At 41.3% G+C, this 22345-nt stretch overlaps 1 protein-coding gene across 2 annotated transcripts in view; it reads right to left on the minus strand.

Annotated features, from left to right (window-relative positions):
• Positions 1-12024: 12024 nt before the first annotated feature.
• aff1 (AF4/FMR2 family, member 1) overlaps positions 12025-22345 on the minus strand; it is a 131954-nt gene continuing 121633 nt past the window's right edge. For both annotated transcript variants that reach the window (XM_080190922.1, XM_080190913.1), the window contains exons 16-21: positions 18640-18776; positions 18398-18469; positions 16372-16465; positions 15439-15482; positions 14126-14337; positions 12025-12898 (exon numbers count right to left, since the gene is read on the minus strand). In XM_080190922.1, coding sequence (XP_080047048.1) covers positions 12777-12898; positions 14126-14337; positions 15439-15482; positions 16372-16465; positions 18398-18469; positions 18640-18776 — 681 coding nt within the window. In that variant the 3' untranslated portion in view covers positions 12025-12776. The remainder of the gene's footprint in view (positions 12899-14125; positions 14338-15438; positions 15483-16371; positions 16466-18397; positions 18470-18639; positions 18777-22345) is intronic.

Raw genomic sequence — 22345 nt, forward strand, 5'->3', positions numbered from 1 at the left:
GGAGGTGAAGGAGTCCTTGAGCAAATCAACAGGTACACAATTCTTATGACCAATAGAAGACTGAAAGCTGAGCAATTGGTAGCCTGAGAGTATATGGTTGCAAGTAACTTCAGGAAAGAGATTTTTTTTCCAGGAGTGATACGAGGGAACTTGGATGTGCGCAGAAAGAAACTGCCAAAGGCGGTTTTATCAGTGTTTGGGACAAGTTGAGATGGTCATGGATTTGGGTAGGATGGGACTAGTTCAGGAATAACACAAGGATGATGAACAATAAGAGCAAGCAAGAGAACATTCACGTCACTAAGGAAGAGGCATCATCCAAATCAGAGACTGAGGAAAACAGAGTATATTTTGGAGATTGAAGCTGGGGTTTGGAAGTAGAGAATTTTAAATTAACACCGCATCTGTGTTGGAACAGGATGAGGTGCAGAAAGGAGAAGAGAGGGAGGTTTTGGCTGTGGGGAATGAGGAAAAGAAAGAGGCCAGGATGAGAGTTGGGCAGATGGTGGAAAGCACAAGGTAAAGGGGCTTCAGTAGGGGCAAGATATTATCACCTATGAACCAAGTCAGCATCAAAGCCAGGATTTCAATACAAACATTCAAAATAAGGTCTTGAATGACAAGGGCCAGTTAATTAATGGTGTGAAGAGAAAAATATAAGACTTCTATTCCAAATAAGGAACTATTATTGAAGTTTCTTTGGACAGAATTGGCCCTGGACTGGTCTGCACACCTCCCTTCACCAGCTGGCACATTGCTGGGGCTCATGGAACAGTACCCGGGGTCTTTGGGAATCAAAGGGAAGAAATAAAAACTCTACAAATCTAAGCTGAATCACCAATGCAGTGAGGAAAGAGTTATGTTGCTGGGGATTTACGAATGAGACATTAAAATGAGACACTGCCTGCTCTCTCGGGTGAATGAGAATGACACTATTTCAAAGAACAGGGGAGTTTACCCAGTGCAGTGATGGAGGAGTGTTATGTTGCTGGGGATTTACGAATGAGACATTAAAGTGAGACACTGCCTGCTCTCTCAGGTGAATGAGAAAGGTTCCATGACACTATTTCAAAGAACAGAGGAGTTTACCCAGTGCCAGGGTCAGTAGTTATTCCACAGTCAACATCAGTAAAACCAATGATCTGATCATTATTTCACCGTGGGACTTTCCGATGTGCAAAAATCCTACAGTAGTTTCAAAAGTATTTCATTGGTTATACATCTTTCTGGGATGTACAAAGGTCATGAAAGGCATTATATAAATTCAAATTCTTTTTGAAAAACTTTTCCATACTCCTTTTCCTAAATCATGGGGCAATCTTTACACAGGCCATTTTGTTTTATGGAATTTATATTATCTAAGACTAAAATTCACCATGGGGAGGGTACAAAATTTCACAGGCAGCATGGCAGCACCATAGTAAGCACTGCTGCCTTACAGCACCAGGGACCCAGGTTGGATTCCTGGTTTAGGTCACAATCTGTGTGGAGTCTACACGTTCTCCCCATGTCTGCGTAGGTTTCCTCCAGATGCTCTGGTTTCCTTTCACAGTCCAAAAGCTATGCTGGTTAGATGCATTGGCTATGCTAAATTCTCCCTCAGTGTACCTGAACCAGCACCGTAGTGTGGTGACTAGGGGATTTTCACAGAAACTTCATTGCAGTGTTAATGTAAGCCTACTTGTGACACAATTAAATGAACTTTACTTTTTACTTTAAAATTGCAGAGCAGCAAAGGCTCCTCACATTACTTTTAACGTGAACTCATAACCTTTAGCCATTAAAACAATGATCCTTTGACAAAACTTTTGTTCTTAAGTTTACGTGGAACCTGCAGTGAACTTATTCAACCACACTCTGTGGTGCCTATTTGAAGTCACTGTAATTTAGACAGTAATTTAATCCTTGCAACAGACACCCTGTTTCAATTCAGTATTTGAACTGGTTTATCAACATTCAACACCACTGTACTCATAAACATGAATCACAATGTTACCAGGTAGAGCCAATTCGGTCTGATTGAATTCTAGTTGTCACCACCAATAATTAGAAATTGCACAACTGACTCGCTACTTCTGGCAGCTGCCAACTGCTGCTCATTCTGAAATACTAATATTTTAATGAAAAATCATGACTAGCAAGCAAGCAAGCTCTGGGGAGCTTGAATACAAGTTAATTGCTGGAAATTAATTGAACAATACTGAGTGCACTGGAATTCATTTCATCTGGTTATAATCAGCCATAGCCCCAAATCAATGTGTGTCATGAATTAGCGAACTCAAATGGAAAGCTGTTGGAAAATAAACATCCAGAAGTAAACAAGGTCCTAGTTTACTTGTAACATACACCAGGCATTTAGAAAAAACAATCCAGTTTGTTCCATCACTCAGACCACGAGGCAGCAGGTGGAATTTTGTGCTCTCCCCATGGTGTATTTGGTATCTTCAGGGTGGGGGAATGGATGGTATTTAGAATCAGAGAATCCCTAAAGTGTAGAAGGCGGCCCATTTGGTCCTTTGAGCCTGCACTGACAATCTCATCCAGGCCCGATTGCCATAACAACATGGATTTGCCCTGCCAATGCCCCTGACACTAAGGGGCAATTTATCATGGTTAATCCATCTAACCCACACAACTTTGGCCTTTGGGAGGAAACCGGAACACGCAGAGGAAACCCACGCAGACATGGAGATAGGGTGGAAGTTAGGGTGGCCATTTCCAAATAGGAGGACATTGCCCTGGTTCGAATTGAATGGTGCAATGACACTGGGGTGAGAGTCACGCATTCTGATTGGTCTAAGCATTGCAATTGGCTAAGGAAGCTGTCAATCACATGGAGGGGCATGTGTTGTTAGCAGCGCAGTCTGTGATTGGTTACAATTGTGAGTGTCATTTTCAGTGTTCTCACAGTTCAGAAGGATGGAGCTCACGGATTGGATAACATAGCTGTCAATCAGCTCCGTGAGTCTCGCAAGTCCAGCGCAGTCCGATTGGTCAGTGTGTTGCGATTGGCTAACAAAGATGTCAATCACATAGAAGGGCGTGTATTGTTGGCAGCGCAGTTTGTGATTGGTTACAGTTGTTGAGTGTCATTTTCATTGTTTTTTAAATTCAGTGATCACAGATTAAATAAAGCAGCCGTCAGTCAATGAGCGCAGAACATCCATTAGATAACCATGATGCGTCAATTCCTGATTGGTTTTCTCAGCTGCTGGTCATACCTTTAGTCAGACCAAAAACAGGGGGCAAATTAACATCTGGTTCAAGGTGGCGCCGGATAGAGGATGGAGTGCTCAAAAGCCGGACTATCCGGCCTAAAGCCTGACGCCTGGCCTCCCTAGTGGCACCTTCCCACTAATTAAATCCAGGGTGGGTTTGTGAATGGTCACTTAAGGGACTCATCCTTCTGCCTCTGGTATTAATGCAGTGGACAGGGGAGTGCAAGGGGATCAAGAAAGACCTGACATGTTCATTTGCAGGTTCCTAGAGTGGTCTCTCATTCAAAAGCATTCAGTGCCTGCTGATATCACTCCTTGGCCCTTGCTATTGACCCCATTCCTGCCATCCCTCACCTGTTCCTAGGTCCCTCCTCAGTCTGAGGCCTTGTTGAATGGTTGTTGTACCAGCAGCTGCCACCACCTTCTTGGTAGCACCGCAGAATACGGAAGAGCTGCTGGCTTCTGGTTGGCTGACAACTCTGTGGGTCAGAGTACTGCTCCCGGGGAGTGGTGACAATGGGGGACTCAACAACTCTCCAACTGGCAGCCGGGACCCCTGTCATCTCCACAAGATTCTGCTCCATGTTCCTGCTCGGAATACAGTCCAAAGCATAATCTATATAGTATTAGTTACCTCTCCATTATTTCATTATGCTGAATTTGTCTTTTATTACCATTGCTATTGTAACTAGGATTTATAACGCTCAGCTCATTGTTTTACATTACACTTGTTGAATATCATGTGATCAATTGACGGTACCAATATGAAGTCACTTTGCCCCTGCTCCTTACAATAAATCTGTATCCTGTGATTTCATAATAATTCACATCACCAGAGTGGCTACCAGGGAAGGCTTGCTTGCTCTAAAGTTGTCAGGAGGAAAATTAAAGGTAGCCAATCATCCTAAATTTTATGAGATCCTCCCAGAATTAAACATTTTGTTTTGAACCTTATTGTTTGCTCCGTGGGCCATTTGTCCCACATTTCTGGGCTGGCCTTCAATAGCAGATGTATTGGGGTGGACCAACACATTTGCTCTGCAGTTGGCCTACCTACCATGAAGAGAGGATTGGTTGGTTCTTGGCTCATCACATTAAATTTTTTTAAAAAATACTTGATACTTGATGCAGAAAAAAAACCTTTCAGCATGTGGTAATCATCTAACTTGTTTTCTTAAAGTTCATGAATACTCATCGTCTTGTTCCATTCCTCCTCTGTCCTCGCCCCTCGGTGTTCAGCATAGCCCCTGCTCTTGGCCATGCCCGAGTTTGAACTCCGGCCCTGATCCCCCATCTCCGTACGTCACTGCTCCAGCTTATGTTGAGTCGGCTCATCTCAGCAAGGATTATAGACAGCTCACTACAAATTGGTCTGTCTCCTTCACTTAAGAAAAATGCACACGGCTTAACAAGAACAGTAATTCCCTACCACGAAAAGCTCATAATCATGCCTCATGATGGCAAATAAGACAAAATATCCCCTTTGTTGTTCCTGGAAAAACTAATCTGCTTCGCATACTTGACAGCTCAGTCCAAGATTCTTGCTGCTTTACAACTTCTGTTGAACCTGACATTGAGGATGAGTATTTAGTTTCTATCTGAGACAGGAAGTCGAATCTTATAGGATGCCAGTGGCATTTATCATTGACTCTCTGAGGGAGCAATTAACCAAGTGCCACTTTCCGGCCTTCCCTCCATACCACTATATATTCTCCCATCTCCGATAATAATCTAAATTTCCTCTTGAACGCATCGATTGAATTTGTCTCAATCACATTCTCAGTTACGTGAAAAGATTTCTTATGTCTCCATTGTTTTGTAACCCCTCCATGCCCAACCCACCCTGCCCCGGTTAAGCGTCTCTTATTTTATTACCTCAGAGCTGGTCACGCTGAAGAAATTCATAGACTGAGTTCCGAGGACTGACTGGAGAAGGGCTAAAGGATTGATGATACAAGCTTGCCTGCTTTGGTTATGCCTCTAAGATAATTGCATTGAAGAAAGGCTTGACCAGGTGGCCTGTCAGCGTGCATATCCCAGGAATAGTACACACTGCTGGTGTCAAGCCTAAGGGATAGATGGGGAGGGGTGAAGAGGATTGACGTTTTCCTAATGATTGAATGCATCATCTTTAGAGAGCGTAAACACCAAAGAGAAAACAAATCTTATGCAACAATTTAAAAAAGAACTTTTATTTTTTTTAAACAGGGAAATCTCTGACACTTTCGCCTGTCAAATGGAGAAATCTGTAGCTGAACAGTTTTGTCACGTAAGATGATGGATGATGCATGTAGATAATAAACAACGGCGCCTTTTGGGAAATAACCATCCAGGTTGAGTTTTACACAAAGAAAAATCAAATTAACTTCACTACAAATCTGCGGCGAATTATTCCATTGTACTAGACAGCTTTTTATTAACAGAAGCCCAAAGAGTACATTTCTCATGGAAACAGGCTAAAATACAAAGGTTATTTGCACGATTTGGTTCTTTTGGAAACTTACCCTAATATTACAGAGCAAGTTATTCTGTCTTTTCTTTTTCCAGAACACTTTTAAACACGAATATCCTGTTAAGCTCGCGTTATCACAATAAGCAGGCACAGGCTGAGTGTTCCAATAATACATTTAGTTTTGAGCCAGTACGTTTTATGGCAAAGTCTACACTTGCAGAGTTTTAATGTGGACTTCAAATCATTTTTTCCTGATCGACAACATTCAGGATTCTATAATGAACGCAGTTACAAACTAGGCATGTGTATTCGCTTCAAATCAGTTACGTTTAGAAAATTAGAGTTCACAAATAAATGTGCATCAGTGATATTTAAATACTCCAGAATTAAACTAGTCATGAATCTGTTCATTCATCGATGTTAAATAAAAAGCTGATCAGCCAAACTTCAATTTATGAAAGAATACATTGTTGGATATGACATAATTAAGCAATTTAATAACCCACACCATTCAATCATATCTTAGAACATATGGTTGTGGGCAAGGAAAGAAAAAGAAATACGTTTCCAATTTATTCCAACCGGAAACCGAAATACAAGTGTCCAGATTATATGAGTTTCTGACTAAACACAAGATCCCACTTGATGAGATTTTCCAAACCCATTCTGACATACGTGGCTAAGTGATGTTGTAATGAACACCTCGGTGGGACAAACATCAACGTACTGTACACATTTCCTCTTTTCAGTTAAGAAGCAGAACATATGCCCCAAAACGGTCTTTGAAATGGCAAATACTGTCACTCTTAAATAGAAAAAAAGTGCAAAAAAGAGTACTGACGATGTCCTGCAGCATCATGAGAAGACAGTGTGTTCAACAACAGTACCAACTAGCACTTGTCAGGATTATTGGTTTTAATGGAAATTTGACAATTCTCTAAGGGATACGCTTAAAGAACACAGAATGGTGCGAGAGGCACAGTCAAATATTCAAATAAAAGATCCTACATTGCTTGGCATTTGACATATTTAATAAATAGAAGTATTTGAGAAGTTTGGTCAATAAAGGCACAATAAATATAGACAAAATACACATAAAAATCCCTCATTGTTTTGATTCATTTCATCTCATCACTTTCCCCAAAAGCAATTGTGCATCAAACAGAAATTCAAATCAAGGCCAGTTTGGACCCACTTATTCCTTCCGGTAACAGAAACTTCCCTATTTTTGCTTTTACTTCATTGATTTTGAGTTTGAAAGAATACAACACAACATTAGAAAGGTGATCATTTGAAGCTTGTCCACGTGGAAGAAGGGGAAAGAAGGGGATTTAAAAGGTGAAAACTGGGTGGCACCTACTGTCAACTTCAATGCAATACTTTGGAATTTAAAGAAAAAAAATACCTCAACAAGTTACTGCTCTTAAGATGTTGACTCATGTCTGGAGTAGTTTCATGAGTACCTGTTGCCCTCTGAACCCTTGTCCAAGGGCCCACTATTCACATGTAATTCTTGGTATTGGGAGACAATTTCTTTTGAGTTTGGAGGTATCACGTAAGAGATGGCTGCTTCCCATACCTGATCTCAACTCATTCAGGCTTCTTGTGGGGGTAGCTGGAGAAACAATAGGGGCACCTCCACTTTTTTTTCTCCATAACTCTGCAGCCCTTACTGCTACACTGGCTTAGAGCAAATCTGGCATTTGCATCATTACTCTGTATAAGTAAAGACATCGCAGGAGCCTTTAAACCACTGGCTTTTAAAGGCAGTAAGAAGCTCAGTCAAAAATGAAAATATTTTGCACAAAGGTGAGGAAAAAACTTTTTAGGTAAACAAGATCAACCTAGTAGCTTATCAATGCACATGGCCTTATTTATTTGGTTCAGTAGATTCAAGACTAGAGTTGTTGACTTATAAAATAGCAATGCTGTTCTAGCATCTACTCAAGCATTAATTAAGTACCTAACTAAATAATCATGATGCTTCTGCTAAAGATAAGGGGGGGGGGGGAATTATGATGAACGTGTTACAATTGTGTCTGCAACTAACTGCAAATCTCACAACATTTATCTTTAGTGCCAGAAATAAGATGTGTACCAGTACATTGGTTAGATGGGTTTAGAATCATAGAACCCTACAGTGCAGAAGGAGGCCATTCAGCCCATTGAGTCTGCACTGATCACAACCCCACCCAAACCCTATCCCCATAGCCCCATGTATTTAACCTATCTAGTTCCTCCTGACACTAAAAGGGCAATTTAGCATGATCATTCATTTAGCATGGTCATTACATCTTTGGACTGTGAAAGAAACTGGAGCACACGGAGAAAATCTATGCAGAAATGGGGAGAATGTGCAAACTCCGCACAGACAGTGACTCAAGCTGGGAATTGAACCAGGGTGCCTGGCACTGTGAGGCAGCAGTGTTAACCATTGTGTCACTGTGTTTAATCTTTATGCCAAATTTTACCTAATGGGAAAAGTCTTCAAAATTTTGTTTCCCATCAGAAAGATAACCTGGTTCAGTAAGTTGTGCCAAGGTGGGGTGGAGGGAAATAAAGAGGGAGAATTGTGGGGCACATGGAGAAAAACAAAGATGTCCAGGCAATTGCTACTGTGTCCCCTCACCCATCTCCTCAGCATGGAATGATGTAAAATAATCTTGCAGTTCTGTGATAAATATCCACAACAGAAAATCTAGTTATGAGTGTGAAGACTATACAATTTCATCAGAACCTGTAGATCAATGTAAACCAAAATCTTTCAAATGGAGGAAACAGCAATAAATCAAATATGACCAATCTGTGTCATTACCATTTTGTAAAGTACATATGTTTGTGGTGAAATGTTTGCTTTAACAAAAAAACTTGAAGCTTGCAATGTTGTTCTCGATTTGGGAACAAGCAGCAGAATAAAATGTAACAAAAATGTCTTATGAAGAAAGGAAAGAAACTGGAAAACAACAAAAAAAAAGGCTCCCATGTGTTGTAGAATTGAGATCAGCAAAACTATGAAGAGGTCCCAGAACCCTGATGTATGCTGAGTCAGCTAGGATGGAAACAGAAGAGGACTCTTGTACCTCATTTCATCTAGGATTGTGAAGCAAAGCATGCAAACACATACTCCTGTCCTACCCAGGATTTCTCCCATCCAGAATATGGAGGACATCAACAAGAAGTATTCATGTGGGTACAAAGGAAGGACAAAATTTGGCTTGGCTTGATAATTCACACATCCGTCAAATATACTGCCAACAACTCAAATGTCCAAGCTGATAGGTGAAGATCATCAACTTAGGCAAGGTGCCAGAGGGTAACCTGTGTCCATGGAACCACAGGTTAGTTAATTCAGCTCCTTCAAACAAAAGAAGTAATGGGAAGTAGAAAACTGAATTCTAAGCCAATAATAAAATAGGCATCAGGACGTTATTTGGGCATTTTCCCCAGTGCCAGTGATAGTTTTATTTGCCACACCAGCATATGGTCAAACAATTAAATGTGTGCAAAACAGTCATGTACTGCCCCTTTGTGCATGTGCTAATCGGTAGTTACTCACTTTTTGGTTGTTGCAGTGTTATGCTTCAAGCTAATTTATACTCCACAGACTAGAGATAGGCCAACCAAAAAAGGTAAATAGCACCTTCCAAGAAAAAAATCTTGAAAAGGCAGGAATCAAATATTTAAAAATGCAATGAAGTCTAACAAAGCAACACAGAGTGGCATAAGTAATTTTAGTACAGCTGCTCTGTCTTGAATGAAAAAGCTTCAAGTTTTTTTGTTTGTTTTGGAATTCATTCTGATATTGGATAGATCTGGAAATGAACAACCAAGTTGGGTAAGGAAGCGTAGGATGGCATTAGTTTTAGCTTCAGGGCATCCAAACCCATTCTAAAATGCAAGCTCTTTTTGAACATGCAACACAGTGACACAGCACATTAGCACACGAATTCACCGCAGCAAGTGGAACGAACAATGATAACACATCTAGCATTTCCTACATGGCGGATTCCCACGTATTGGATAAACAATCCAACCAAATGTTAATCTCAGCAACGGAAGGTGGATTAGAGAAGTGATCATCTTGGCTGTCTTTATACTATTTGCTGTATCCAATTACTCAGCAATAAAAACTGCTTTAACTTGAGGCAAGGGGAAGAAATACAGCAAAGTCTATTTCTTCGCAACAATACCATTTCCCCCTCTAGCCACTGGAAGGTGCTGGCAGGACCTCAATCAGGCAGCCATTCTAAACATGTGAGTTTAGACACCATGGGCGAGATTGTCTGGACCTGCCCGCCATGGAACGGGCGGGACAGAAAATTTGGCAGATCATTTAAGGGTCTGTTGACCTTAGGTGGGAACTTCCGGTCTTGGGGCACGGCAAGCTGGAAATTCCACGAGTGTCAACAGACTGCGGAATCATGGAAAGCTCGGCTTGACTATTCTCATCCAGATTTTACAGTAGGGAGACCACAGGATAATGCTCAAGAATGGAAGGCCAATGGTAACCCTAGCTGAGGTCAGCTAACAGAACACAGATTGGCATTGAAATGTGCAACTTCCTCACCTGAAGCTTAGCGCTGGGCTGGATGGTGATGTTACACACCAGGATATTGCAGGGAGACTCAAAAGGTCACATTCAGTTTCTATTATAGTTCTTTCATGAACTTACACATGGATATATGTCTGTAAGAAGTGATTATTACATCTCATTCTCAAAATCTACTCTTCTTCACTACGCCTGACAACTTGTTAGCTCTGTAGGACTGAGGAGTATTCACAATGAGAATTAGCAGACTGCTCAATGGTGGCACATGAGGTCGCACTGGTTACAGCCTCTCCTCATCCAACATCTGTGTGTAGTTCAGCCCCAGTTGATTAGCAGCTGGAATAAATAATTTTCTCTTTCCAAATCCCAGGCATCAAGGTCAACAAGCCAGCTGAGTTAGCATCCCTATTGCCAACTCAGCAAAGAATAGCTAATGAAGAACAGGGTGGGGGGAGGTGGTGGAAGTACACAGAGACCTTCCAGCTCTGTAGGCCTCGGCTACTCATTGGATAAACATGACATAGTGAGGGCATTAATCAACTTGACTCTTTCTTGTACACTGACTAGGGGCTGCAAATTGACCACAACTTTTTTCCACTTAAGGTTTTAAGTGCTAATGGAAAACCGCTGCAGAATGTGAAAAGATTGGAAAAGAAAGAAAGTAGTCGGGATTTTCACATTTTTCTTATTTGAGACATCCTCTCATTTGCTCTCTGAAGCTGCTTGGCGGAAGAGGTACAAGAAAAAGAGAAACTAAATAACTTAGATGCCAAAGTGCATTATGCTACTATATGTCTTGATGGTGGTAATAACTGTAACAGTCTTGGAACACTGAGCGTATGGTCAGAATAGCCAACATGCTATTGAGTAGGAGTATTCCTTTCCCAATCATTTCAATGATCAACCAAGTGCTGGGTTTGCAATGTTATTTGGGTTTTACTGTATATAATACATAGACTCTTCAGCATTGCTGCAGCAATTTCATTCAGCAAAAATATATATGTGCAAGTACAATTTCAAATAAAATTATAATGAATTCCAGTAACATTGAGCAGCAGGGGCTGCTGCATGCTTGGAGTTATGACTGTACAGGGCTTTTCCAGGTAGCCGGAACAATGTCATTCACAGCATTATCAAGACTAGAGGTGAGCAAAAATGGCTTGGGTTTTTCTCTCCACCCCTCAATCCTTTAAATCCATATATATATTTATATATATATTGCTACCAGGCTTTCAGCATTTTTCCGAAAATTTCTACTTACCAATGTAGACGTGAACTTTATGTTGCAACGTTTTTGGAAGATCTTTTTGATTTCAACAACCGCCCCCTCCCCCCACACAGCGAAAAACCCACTGCACCCTATTTATAAAAATAAAATTATAGGTAGAAAATCACCCCAAAAAGGGGTAATTACACATCCAAACAGTTTGCTCACCTTTACTCAGGACAAATCTGGCGCACAGGGGAACAGAAAAAGGTGAAATATTAATCCAGTTCAAATCCTCATTGCTCATACACAAGGACAACGACACAAAACCGAATTGTACTCGTGTTAAATGGATTTGACCTCACGTCAACACACCATTCATATTTTCCTTACCCCATACCCTTGAAGCAGCGACTTTTACCTATGGCTAGAAACAACTACTTACATATAAAGTAGGATGTCTAAGGCACACTGAACGTTAATAGAAGATTGTTCTGAGAAGACGATACGTGGCTTTGATCTGAACTATGCAAAGGGCAGGCAATCCTCCATCAACTTCCTGTTCTCCCCGCACTGCACCGTTCTCCCTCCCACCCATCCCATCCCACCCACCAAAAAAGAATCACTTTGTTCTGTTAAACATGCTTGCCAGCAACACTTGGATACAGCAGGAAAAGAAAAATGTGGTTTCTAATAAATAGGAAAGAAACGGCAGTAAATATGGATGCAACTGGGATGGGGGCACGCAAAGAAAATGGAAGTCCTTTTTCACAGCTCTTCTTGTTAGAAGAAAATTAACAGTTGGACACTTTAAACATTTACATTTCCATCTCCTGGATGTACCTTGTCCTCTTCGGTGTTGTTAAAAAGGGTTTTCCAGGAAATCACTGCAACAACGCTCCGGTAACTGAATACAATATCCTTTAGCTGCTAAATGTTTATCTAAATTTATGCAGTCGATGCACAATATGTACACTACTGCCAGAAAGTTAAGAGAAGGTAACAGCCACTGCTGCTTCCTGACCGTAATACAGGCCGAGAGGCATCTTTTCCAGCCCTTTATCCTTCAAGGTTACTTCAACAAAGAAACGTCAAAGACCGTGCATTCATCATCATGAATTCCAAAGGGGTCAAGAGGAAAAAAAAATTGCACTTTTGTTCACGAAGTGAAGGTTCAGCCGGTTAATTTTTGTGGCATTTCAGTGCTGAACTACATTAAAGTTCCTGACGCACAGAGACACCTTTTACATTTGTCTTTCCTCATTTTTTTTCTTTCTAAAAAAAAAACACTGAACAGTCACGGTGCTGAAGGACAAACAGGCTGATGTCAAAATGATTTTCAGCATCTTGTTATAGCAATTTAGTGTCCAGTCGCAACCAGTGTAAACCTTGTCTGGTGTAGTGTACAAGTTCAGTCATGCTGCTGGTCAATGATAAAAGGCCAACTGCTGCATCAAGCTCCATGAAGAATTCTAAGAGACAGACAGAAAAAAAAACAAGGTTATAGAAAAGTTTCCTATTAAGCATGCCAACTGGCTAGAATGGGGCTCAGACTCAATTGCTACACCGCCTGCATCTTAAGGGGAGGCGATGGCCTAGTGGTATTATCGCTAGGCAATTAATCCAGAAACTCAGCTGGGGACCCGGGTTTGAATCCCGCCACAGCAGATGGTGGAATTTGAATTCCATGAAAAATATCTGGAATTAAGAATCTACTGATGATCGTGAAACCATTGCCGATTGTTGGAAAAACCCATCAGGTTCACCCCTGTCCTTTAGGGAAGGAAATCTGCTGTCCTAACCTGCACAGCAATGTGGTTGACTCTCAACTGCCCTCTGAACAAGGGTGACTAGGGATGGACGATAAATGCTGGCCAGCCAGTGATGTCCAAGTTCCACGAGTGAATATTAAAAAAAGCGGTATTATTTGTTCTCAGTATTTGCATTTAAGGATAATTCTTTAAAAAAAAATCACATTAAAAACTCAAGTAAACCCCACAAAAGGAAATGGAAGCTTAACTCAAAAGAGAAAATGCTGGAAAATCTCAGCAGGTCTGGCAGCATCTGCAAGGAAAGAAAAGAGCTGATGTTTCGATGACTCTTTGTCAAAGCTTTTCTCTTTTCTCCTTACAGACACTGCCAGACCTGCTGAGATTTTCCAGCATTTTGTCTTTTGGTTTCAGAGTCCAGCACCTGCAATAATTTGCTTTTATCTAATGGAAACTTAATTGTTGGAGACCATGAAAGAAAAAGAATCTTCAAATAAGGAAAACAGAATGGAACATTTTCAAGTCACCTTTTTTATAATGTTGTCTCAAAAATTAACTTATTTGTAGAAACTCTATTATCCTACAGCAATTGCACCAAATTTTAACACGCAGCACTAGAAAGAACTGAAGCTACCTGCAGTTAAGAATGGTTTCTGGTGCACAGACACATAACATTACTTTTGGGTAGGCAAGTTACACCCTAGCATTAATCTGGGGTGTTATCTGGTTATACTACAAGGCTAACCAATCATTATTCGTTATTTTGTGAGAGTGCAAAAACACTTTCTCTTGCTCTAATTAAAAAGCTTAGTTAGTTACTAATGGCCATTTCATGAGATTAATGGCTGATGGTGAAGACAGTGTTGTTAAGTTTATTTAAAGAATTACAAAGAAACCCTGCCCTCTCCCACTCGCTTAGGTTTTTCTTACCCCTGTTTTTTTTTGCTAGTGCATCTGCTTGTTCCCACAGGTCATGGCCATGAAGGAAAATGGAGGTGATGCTGACATAGGTAGAGGCCAGCTGATGAATCATGTGTGGAATGGCAACATTTCCACCATTACTGGTGCTAGATCCTGGCTGGGAGCCTCCTGAGCTGGCAGGGGATGGTGTCTGAGACAGTGGAGAAGGTGTACCGGTGCCTCTGAACAGAAAAGACAAGAAATTGAGGCTGATTACAAATGCAAAATATCTAAATGCACATCATCCATTAAATTGCCTGCTTTACTCCACATTCCCTTTACACTACCATCCTGCTCTCCCCACTCCCAAAAGAAACACTGCACAGGGTACATGGTGGCACAGTGGTTAGCATTGCTGCCTCACAGCAACACGGACCCAGGTTCAATTCTGGCCTTGTGTGACTGTGTGGAGTTTCCATGTTTTCCCCGTGTCTGCGTGGGTTTCCTCCGAATGCTCCAGTTTCCTCCCATACTCCAAGTTAGGTGAATTGATCATGCTAAATTGTCCCTTAGTGTCCAAACCATGGTGAATATGCAGGTTACGGGAAGAAAGCTTGGGAGTGGGCCTGGGTAAGACACACTGTCAGAGAGTCAGTGCACACTTGATGGGCTAAATGGTCTCCTTTACGCTGTAGGGATTCGATAACTGATTTCTTAAAATGTGAAATGACAGGGCTAAACTTCAACTTCACAACAGATCAATTCTTATGTAAAGAAAAATGGATTCAAAACAACCTATCCATGAAGTCCAATTGTCATTAATTGACAAGCCTTAATAGTGAGTACAGACAGGTTATTAACAGCAGGGAGCAGTGTAGTTGACTGGGGTGGCCTGGTCATATTTTGCATTGGTGAATAATAAGTAATGGAAGCCTATGCGTTTTAAGTAGTTGTAAGTAGCTAAAGCCAAACAACAGGATTAACCTTGTTGATTTAAAAGGATAAATTTCGCTGCATTCGACCACATATGATTGACAGGGAATGAACCAGTATATAAGGCAGTAATATTTTATACTTTATGGTGCTGCAATGTTGAAGAGTTGGTTCTCTCAGTTGGTTGGTGCGATGCAGAATGATGCCAACAGTGTGAGTTCAATCCCCCACCAGCTGTGGTAGTTCATGGGGATCTGCTTCCTTTCCTTGGCCCACATTGTGCAGTGGTGCCCCTCATGCCATGCTGTCTCTCTCTAATGGAGGGAGCTTCCTATGGCTAATTACTTACTTACTAATATTTAAAAGTATTGATTTAAGGAATGAACATTGCCGTTGCATGCACTAGTTACCTGGCAACACAAGGAGATGGAGCTTGAGCTGTCCTGGAAGAGCTCTAGAACACAAGACAAACACTCAATTTGCTGTAAAAACTTGGGGATCAGTAAAAATACAATTTTCTCCACTCACTTTACTTTCTTCCTCTTCTCAATAAGTTGACTGGTGTTGGGGTACTATTCCTCAGTGAACTTAATTCTGACACTTTGCCCCAATGGCCATTCGTTATGCATTAGCTCAAACGCAGATATCAGGGACAAAGGGCCACTGGGTTATTAGAGCTATGCTCGATTCTACATCCATTGCAAGGGTAAATGTGCATTTCTGGGGAGTAGTCAGCAGATAATACTTGGGACTATAAAGGGTGGCAAGGTGGCACAGTGTTGCCTCACAACATCGGGGACCTGGGTTCAATTCCCGGCTTGGATTACTGAATGTGTGGAGTTTGCACGTTCTCTCCATGTCTGTATGGGCTTCCTCCAGGTGCTCTGGTCTCCTCACACTGTCCAAAGATGTGCAAGTTAGGTGGATTGGCCATAAGAAATTGTCCACTAGCACCAGGGGGATTAGCAGGGTATATGCATGGGGCTACGGTGATTGGGCCTGGGTGGGATTGTTGTCAGTGCAGGTTCGAAGGGTCGAATGGCCTCCTTCTGTACTGTAGGGGTTCTATGATTCTATCAGTGATCTCTCTCTTTCCTAAACTGCTGCATTGGGTAAAATTGGCTAACACCGCACAGCGTTTGGTAATGTTACTTTTCTCATCTCTATGTCTTCATATCAATTAGTGCTCTTGGAAAGCTTGGTAGTGGAAAGATTGAATTTTTAATCAACATTCATAATAGAGTAAGGGCTTAACTAATGTACCTGAAAACAAACATGGATATGACAAGACAGCAATGTAGGTGGCTAACAAATCCTCTCAGATAATCACACACACTACTTACCTTGAAATGTTCGGTTAAAGTCCTTGAGTATTTCAAAGCAGTATCCTTCTTAAATCGGAACATTGCCATGAAGAGCAGAGACTGGCAACGAATACTATTAATTACAAATTAAAAAAAAACAAAATTACACAAAGCAATTCTCAACATACCAGTAGCTACAAACGGAAGCAAAACTGGACCACATGACAGCAATTGCATTTCAATTTCAAATAATCAACTTCAAAGACAATTTTAAAGAAATTCTAATGGACAAACAAACAAAAACTGCATGACAGATCCAAGACAAATAACACTATCTACGTTTGCAGTGCAGTATCTCTCCTTAATTGCTGCAGCATTTAAGATAGTTGGTCAGTACATATGAATGTAATAGTTACTAGAATAGGTCATATGGCTTTTTCAAGTTTGTTCTGCCATTCAACACGTTCATGGCTGATCTATTTCCACTCCACTTTCCTGCACCATCCCGTTTTGTTAAATTCATTCATGTGACATGAGTGCCGCTACCAAGGCTAGCGATTGTTGGCCCCATCATTAATTTCTCTTGCGGTGGTGGTAAGCTGCATTCTTGAACTGTTGCAGTCTGGAATTCCAGCAACAGTGAAAGAATAGTGCTATAGTTCCAAGTCAAGACTATGTATGACCCAGAGCTGAATTTGTGCTGATGGTGTGCCCATGTGTCTGCTATCTTAATCCTTCTAGGTGGCCAAGGTTGAAGTTTGGAAGGTGCTGTCGAAGCAGCCTTGGTAAAATGCTGCGTCCCATAAACAAAACACACTGCTGACACCATGTGCCAGGGGTGGAGATGGTGAATATTTAAGATGGTGGATGGGGTGCCAATTAAGCAGGTTGTTTTATCCTGGATGGTAACAACCTTGAGTATTCGTGGGCAACCTGTAGACCTGGGGGGGGGGGGGGGGGGGCGTGTGTGTGCCAGCCAGAGTTCTGAGTGTGGCCCATGCGACATTTTGTTGATTGTTGCTCCCATGCAGAGTTGCCACATTCCACAAGTTTCTATCCACATGACCTTTTTCCTATTAGTATGACTGACAAAGTACACATGTAAAGCAAGAGTCAGTGAAGTACAATGTGTGCTGCTTGCACACAACATTGATTGAGAGCTGCGCACTCTCTCTGCATCCAATTAAGTGCAAATATTTATTTTCTTTTTACCATTTGAAGTTGATGACCATTCTATTAATATATGAACAATTAAGCATTTGCTATAGTTTATGAAATATCCGTTGTATTAAGTGTATTTAATTTTATTCATGGATTCATGGTTAGCAAACATGCCTGATTTCAATCTTGCGGCCCACTGAGACGAAAGGCAGTCACTCATGTGGTCCCCTCACCAGGCTAGGTTGTCCATCACTGTTTTTGAGTGTTGATGAGGTTGTACTCATCTAAGCAAGGGGAGAATGCTCCATCACACTTCTGACTAGTACAGCTCCCTCATGCTGGGGCCAACAACGTGCATTCTCAATATTCTGCTTGATTCTGAGATGAGTTTCAAATCCCACATCTGAGCCATCATATTTCCACCATTGCCTTCCTCAACCTCTTTTCCTATTGAGTCTATTATTCACACCGTAACTTCTAGTCCCAATTACTTACTTTCCTTACTGATCCTTTAAGTTTCACTCTTCCCAAGTTGCAATTTGCCTAAAACTCTGCACCTACATCCATTGCTCCCCATCTCCTGTTCTCTGTACCTACTGATCCTTGTCTTCCTCTGCAATTCCCTCCCTGGCTTTGCCCTTCCCTGCCTCTCAAACCGGTTTCTGTCACAAGCATCTGCCTTTCCCACTTTTGTAGTACCTCTCCTGCTGCCGCCTCCAGCTGTCTCATTTCCATATTGACGCAGGCATCATCAAGGACCTTAACACAAAACCTAGCAATTTAACCAGGCCTTTTCGTTACTAAACATAACTGTTACCCCAATGTAACTTTGTTTGGGTACCTTTGTTTTTGCATATTTTCTTAGATTAAAAAGACTCAACATTAAGTGCAAGCTGTTACCTACCATAATACTACAAATATTTTTTCTACAGTAGTTGCTGATGAGTCGGTGAAGTTTTTTAGTTTCATAATGTACCTGCAAAGAAGTTAGAAAATGAAATTTACACTTAAATATTTTTAACAGAACAATAGTTGAAAATGGAAAATTGACAATAGGACATTGATGATCTTAATGTGCTTAGAAAGCAACAATGTCTGAAGAAAGGGGTTAGTTTGTTAGCCAGGTCAAGACACAAGGACACTTACTTGATTAAATCCACAGTTTCAGAAAACATGGTATAAGCAGACTTTGGTGGCTGTGCCTCACTTTCCATGGCTATTCCACTTTCCACAAATGACAGTGCAGCATCCAAGTAATTGAAAGCTTTCCCAATTTTGTCTAACTAAATTGTGGGGAAGAAATAGGCTGAATGTTAAAAAGGTGGTCATTCCTTTGATTCACTTATCTCAAAATTTATATTTAAAATAAAAAACATCAGTTGAATCTCTGGTGTATGCAGCTAAGATTCTCTCATAGCAGTTGAACACTATGATGTACCTCAGGACCCCTGGGCTAGAGTAGACACTTGCAGGGTCACTGGATCAAGGGCAAGATTGAACAGATCTCTGCTCTGCTGCTCTTGTCCATGATGGAATAGCTTGGTACTGCTCACAGACGCACATCAATAATCCCACCATGGCTAATGGTAAAATTTAAATTCAATTATCAATAAATCTGGAATTAAGAGCGGGCCTCAGTAATAGAGACACTGAATCCATTAGATTGTCGTAAAAACCCATCTGGTTCACTGAAGCTCTTCAAGGAAGGGAACTGGCTGTTCTAACCCAGCCTGGCCTACATGTGATTCTGGACCCACAGCAATGAGGTTGACGCTTGACCCCTCTGAGGTATCATTGTAAGCCACTCAGTGGTACAAAGTAGCTTTAAAAAAAAGGCAAGGGATCCATGGGTGCACCTACACATGGATTACAGTGGTCAAAGTGGTAGTGCACCACTACCTTCTTGAGGGCAATTAAGGATGGGCAACAAATGTTGATCTTGCCAGCAATACCCACATTCTGTGAAAGAATAAGTGGAAAATTCCTCAGTAAAGTACAATTCAGTTTTCAAACAATTCTAGCTTAAATAAGTACCATAAGCCTCAAATTGTATCTTTTACTCATCTTGTATTGTAAAGCACAAACAACAGAACATCAGAAATAACACAAACCATTAAGGTGAATAAATGCTTATAATCATTTAGAAAATGTGACAAAAAGACATTCTCCTTAAAACAAAACTTCCAGCAAACTAAATCTTCAATTTCTAGAGGTTTTATCTCTTCACTGGAAAATGTAAAAGAAAAGTCACAAATTAATTCTCCATTTGGCTTTATGAGCAAAAACTAGTGGAAACCCCAGATTGCAGTGTATTTAAAGTAAAATTTATTTATTAGTCACAAGTAAAGCTTACATTGACACTGCAATGAAGTTACTGTGAAATTCCCCTAGTCGTCACACTTCGGCACCAACACTGCCAAAGATGCAGAAACAAGCCCACCGTCAATAAAGCAGATGGAAGTTTTGATGATAAAAGGGCAAATCTGAACCTCTTATAAGACAATTGCACACATTATCAAAGCTGTTTAATCCTTGTTTGGCCAAACTAAATTCAGCAATAAAGATATTCTTTTTCTTAGAAAATGATGATTACTAGCTACCCTGCAGTGATGATATCCACAGGCACGAGATCAGCTTCCCCATTTAGCCCTCGCTCTCCATGACTGCTCTCAATTCTTTTACTACCTGTGTGTAAAACAGCTCACCTGATATCCAGATATGGACAAGCTGCAAATTCCTTCAACTTAATAGAAGTCTTACTTTTCTTAAAAGCCTAGAGGCAGCACGGTGGCACAATGAGGCAGCAGTGCTAACCAAAGTGCCAGGGACCTGGATTCGATTCCCAGCTTGGGTCACTGTCTGTGTGGAGTTTGCACATTCTCCACATGTCTGTGTGGGTTCCCTCTGGGTGCTCCTGTTTCCTCCCACAGTGCTGGTTCGGTGCATTGACCCAAATGAGCACTGAAGTGTGACGACTAGGGGAATTTCACAGTAACTTCATTGCAGTGTCAATGTACGCTTTACTTGTGACTAATAAATAAATTTTACTTTAAATACACTGCAATCTGGGGTTTCCACTAGTTTTTGCTCATTTTTCCACTGCAAGTTACCTGTTCTCATTGGCACAAAAGACTGAGGAATTAACAAAGGAGGCTGAAGGGGGGATCTGCTAGAAGTCTACAAGATTATGAGAGGCATGGACAGAGTGGATAGTCAGAAGCTTTTTCCCAGGGTGGAAGAGTCAATTACTAGGGGGCACAGGTTTAAGGTGCGAGGGGCAAGGTTTAAAGGAGATGTACGAGGCAGTTTTTTTTATACACAGAGGTGGTGGGTGACTGGAACTCACTGCCAGGGGGAGTAGTGAAAGCAGCTACGACAGTAACTTTTAAGGGGCATCTGAATAAACACATGAATAGATGGGAACGGAGGGATATAGTACCCAGAAGGATAGGGGGTTTTAGTTGACACAGGCAGGATGGTAGGTGCAGGCTTGGAGAGCCCGAGGCCTGTTTCTGTGCTGTAATTTTCTTTGTTCTAATGAAGTAATGTTCAGCACAAATTGAGTTTCCATTAGTTTTTCTCCCCCACCAAGTTTAAAACATTGTGCCATAAGCCAGTCTCACCCACAAAACTGGTCATGTTCTACATTAGATTATTTGACGTGGTGAGTTCCACTTCTTAGGCTCCTAAACTAAAGCCTCCTTTTTAAGAGAGGGAACCAATAGATTAAATTTTACTTAAATTATGTGAGAATCAATTCACTAAGGAAGTGACTAAATAAAGCTAGTATAGTTTTTAAAATTCATTTTCAGCTATTTAAAATTGGGTTCTCACAGGTGGTATACAAGCCTGATTTAAATGTATATTTCTTTTTTATCATAATATGATAATAAAACAGCACCAGATTGCACATAACTATATCAAAAATTTCTTCTTTAATGCCAGGGAAAAAAGACAATTGTTCCCAAAGCAGAATTCCTTGGCAATCCAACAACTCCTGTGCACTCATCATCAACTCCAGCTCTCTTTCTGGCCAGGGTGACAAGCTAAATCAGCTGTTTGTAAACTTACTGCCCTGTCCGTCCACAAGTAGAGCTACCAATTCCGTATTCTTTCGTCACAGACTGCCTAGCTTCATCTCAAACACTGCATACTTCCTTGCCCACCTCAACTCACCTACTGCTCAAATCATCCAAGTCTCAGCGTCTCCGAAGACCTCCTAGCCCAACCCCTCGTAGACCATAAATTTGAGGTCAGCCATAGCTTTGTTACATAGAATCCCTACAGTGGAGAAGGAGGCCATTTGGCCCATCGTGTCTGCACCAACCACAATCCCACCCAGACCTTATCCCCTGTAACCCCACATATTTACCCTGCTAATCCCCCTGACACTACGGTCAATTTTAGCATTGTCAAATCAACCTAACCCGCACATCTTTGGGCTGTGGGAGGAAACCAGAGCATCTGGAAGAAACCATGCAGACATGGGGAGAACGTGCAAACTCCATATAGACAGTGACCTGAGGCTGGAATTGAACCTGGGTCCCTGGCGCTGAGAGGCAGCAGTGCTAACCACTATGCCAACGTGACGCTCCGTTACCTGCATTTTATGTTTGAATTCTCACCCTGTTGTTTAAATCCATCCTGAGATTCCCCACACTGTCGATCTTAAAACTTCACCAGCTCCTTTAAGACCCCTCATTGACCAAGTTTTTGGTCAGCTCACTAGCCTCCTCTTTGTATGCCATCCTTCTTACATTCATGCTTCTCTGAATCATCTCGGGATCTTGTTGGCCGAAGGAGTGAGTGGCAGTAATAGTTGGTGCAATTGCTTCTTTCACAAGTGAAGCAG

The sequence above is a fragment of the Carcharhinus amblyrhynchos genome, chromosome 1 (genome assembly GCF_965287045.1).
Source record: "Carcharhinus amblyrhynchos chromosome 1, sCarAmb.v2.hapA, whole genome shotgun sequence".
In the NCBI taxonomy this organism is placed as follows: Eukaryota; Metazoa; Chordata; class Chondrichthyes; order Carcharhiniformes; family Carcharhinidae; genus Carcharhinus; species Carcharhinus amblyrhynchos.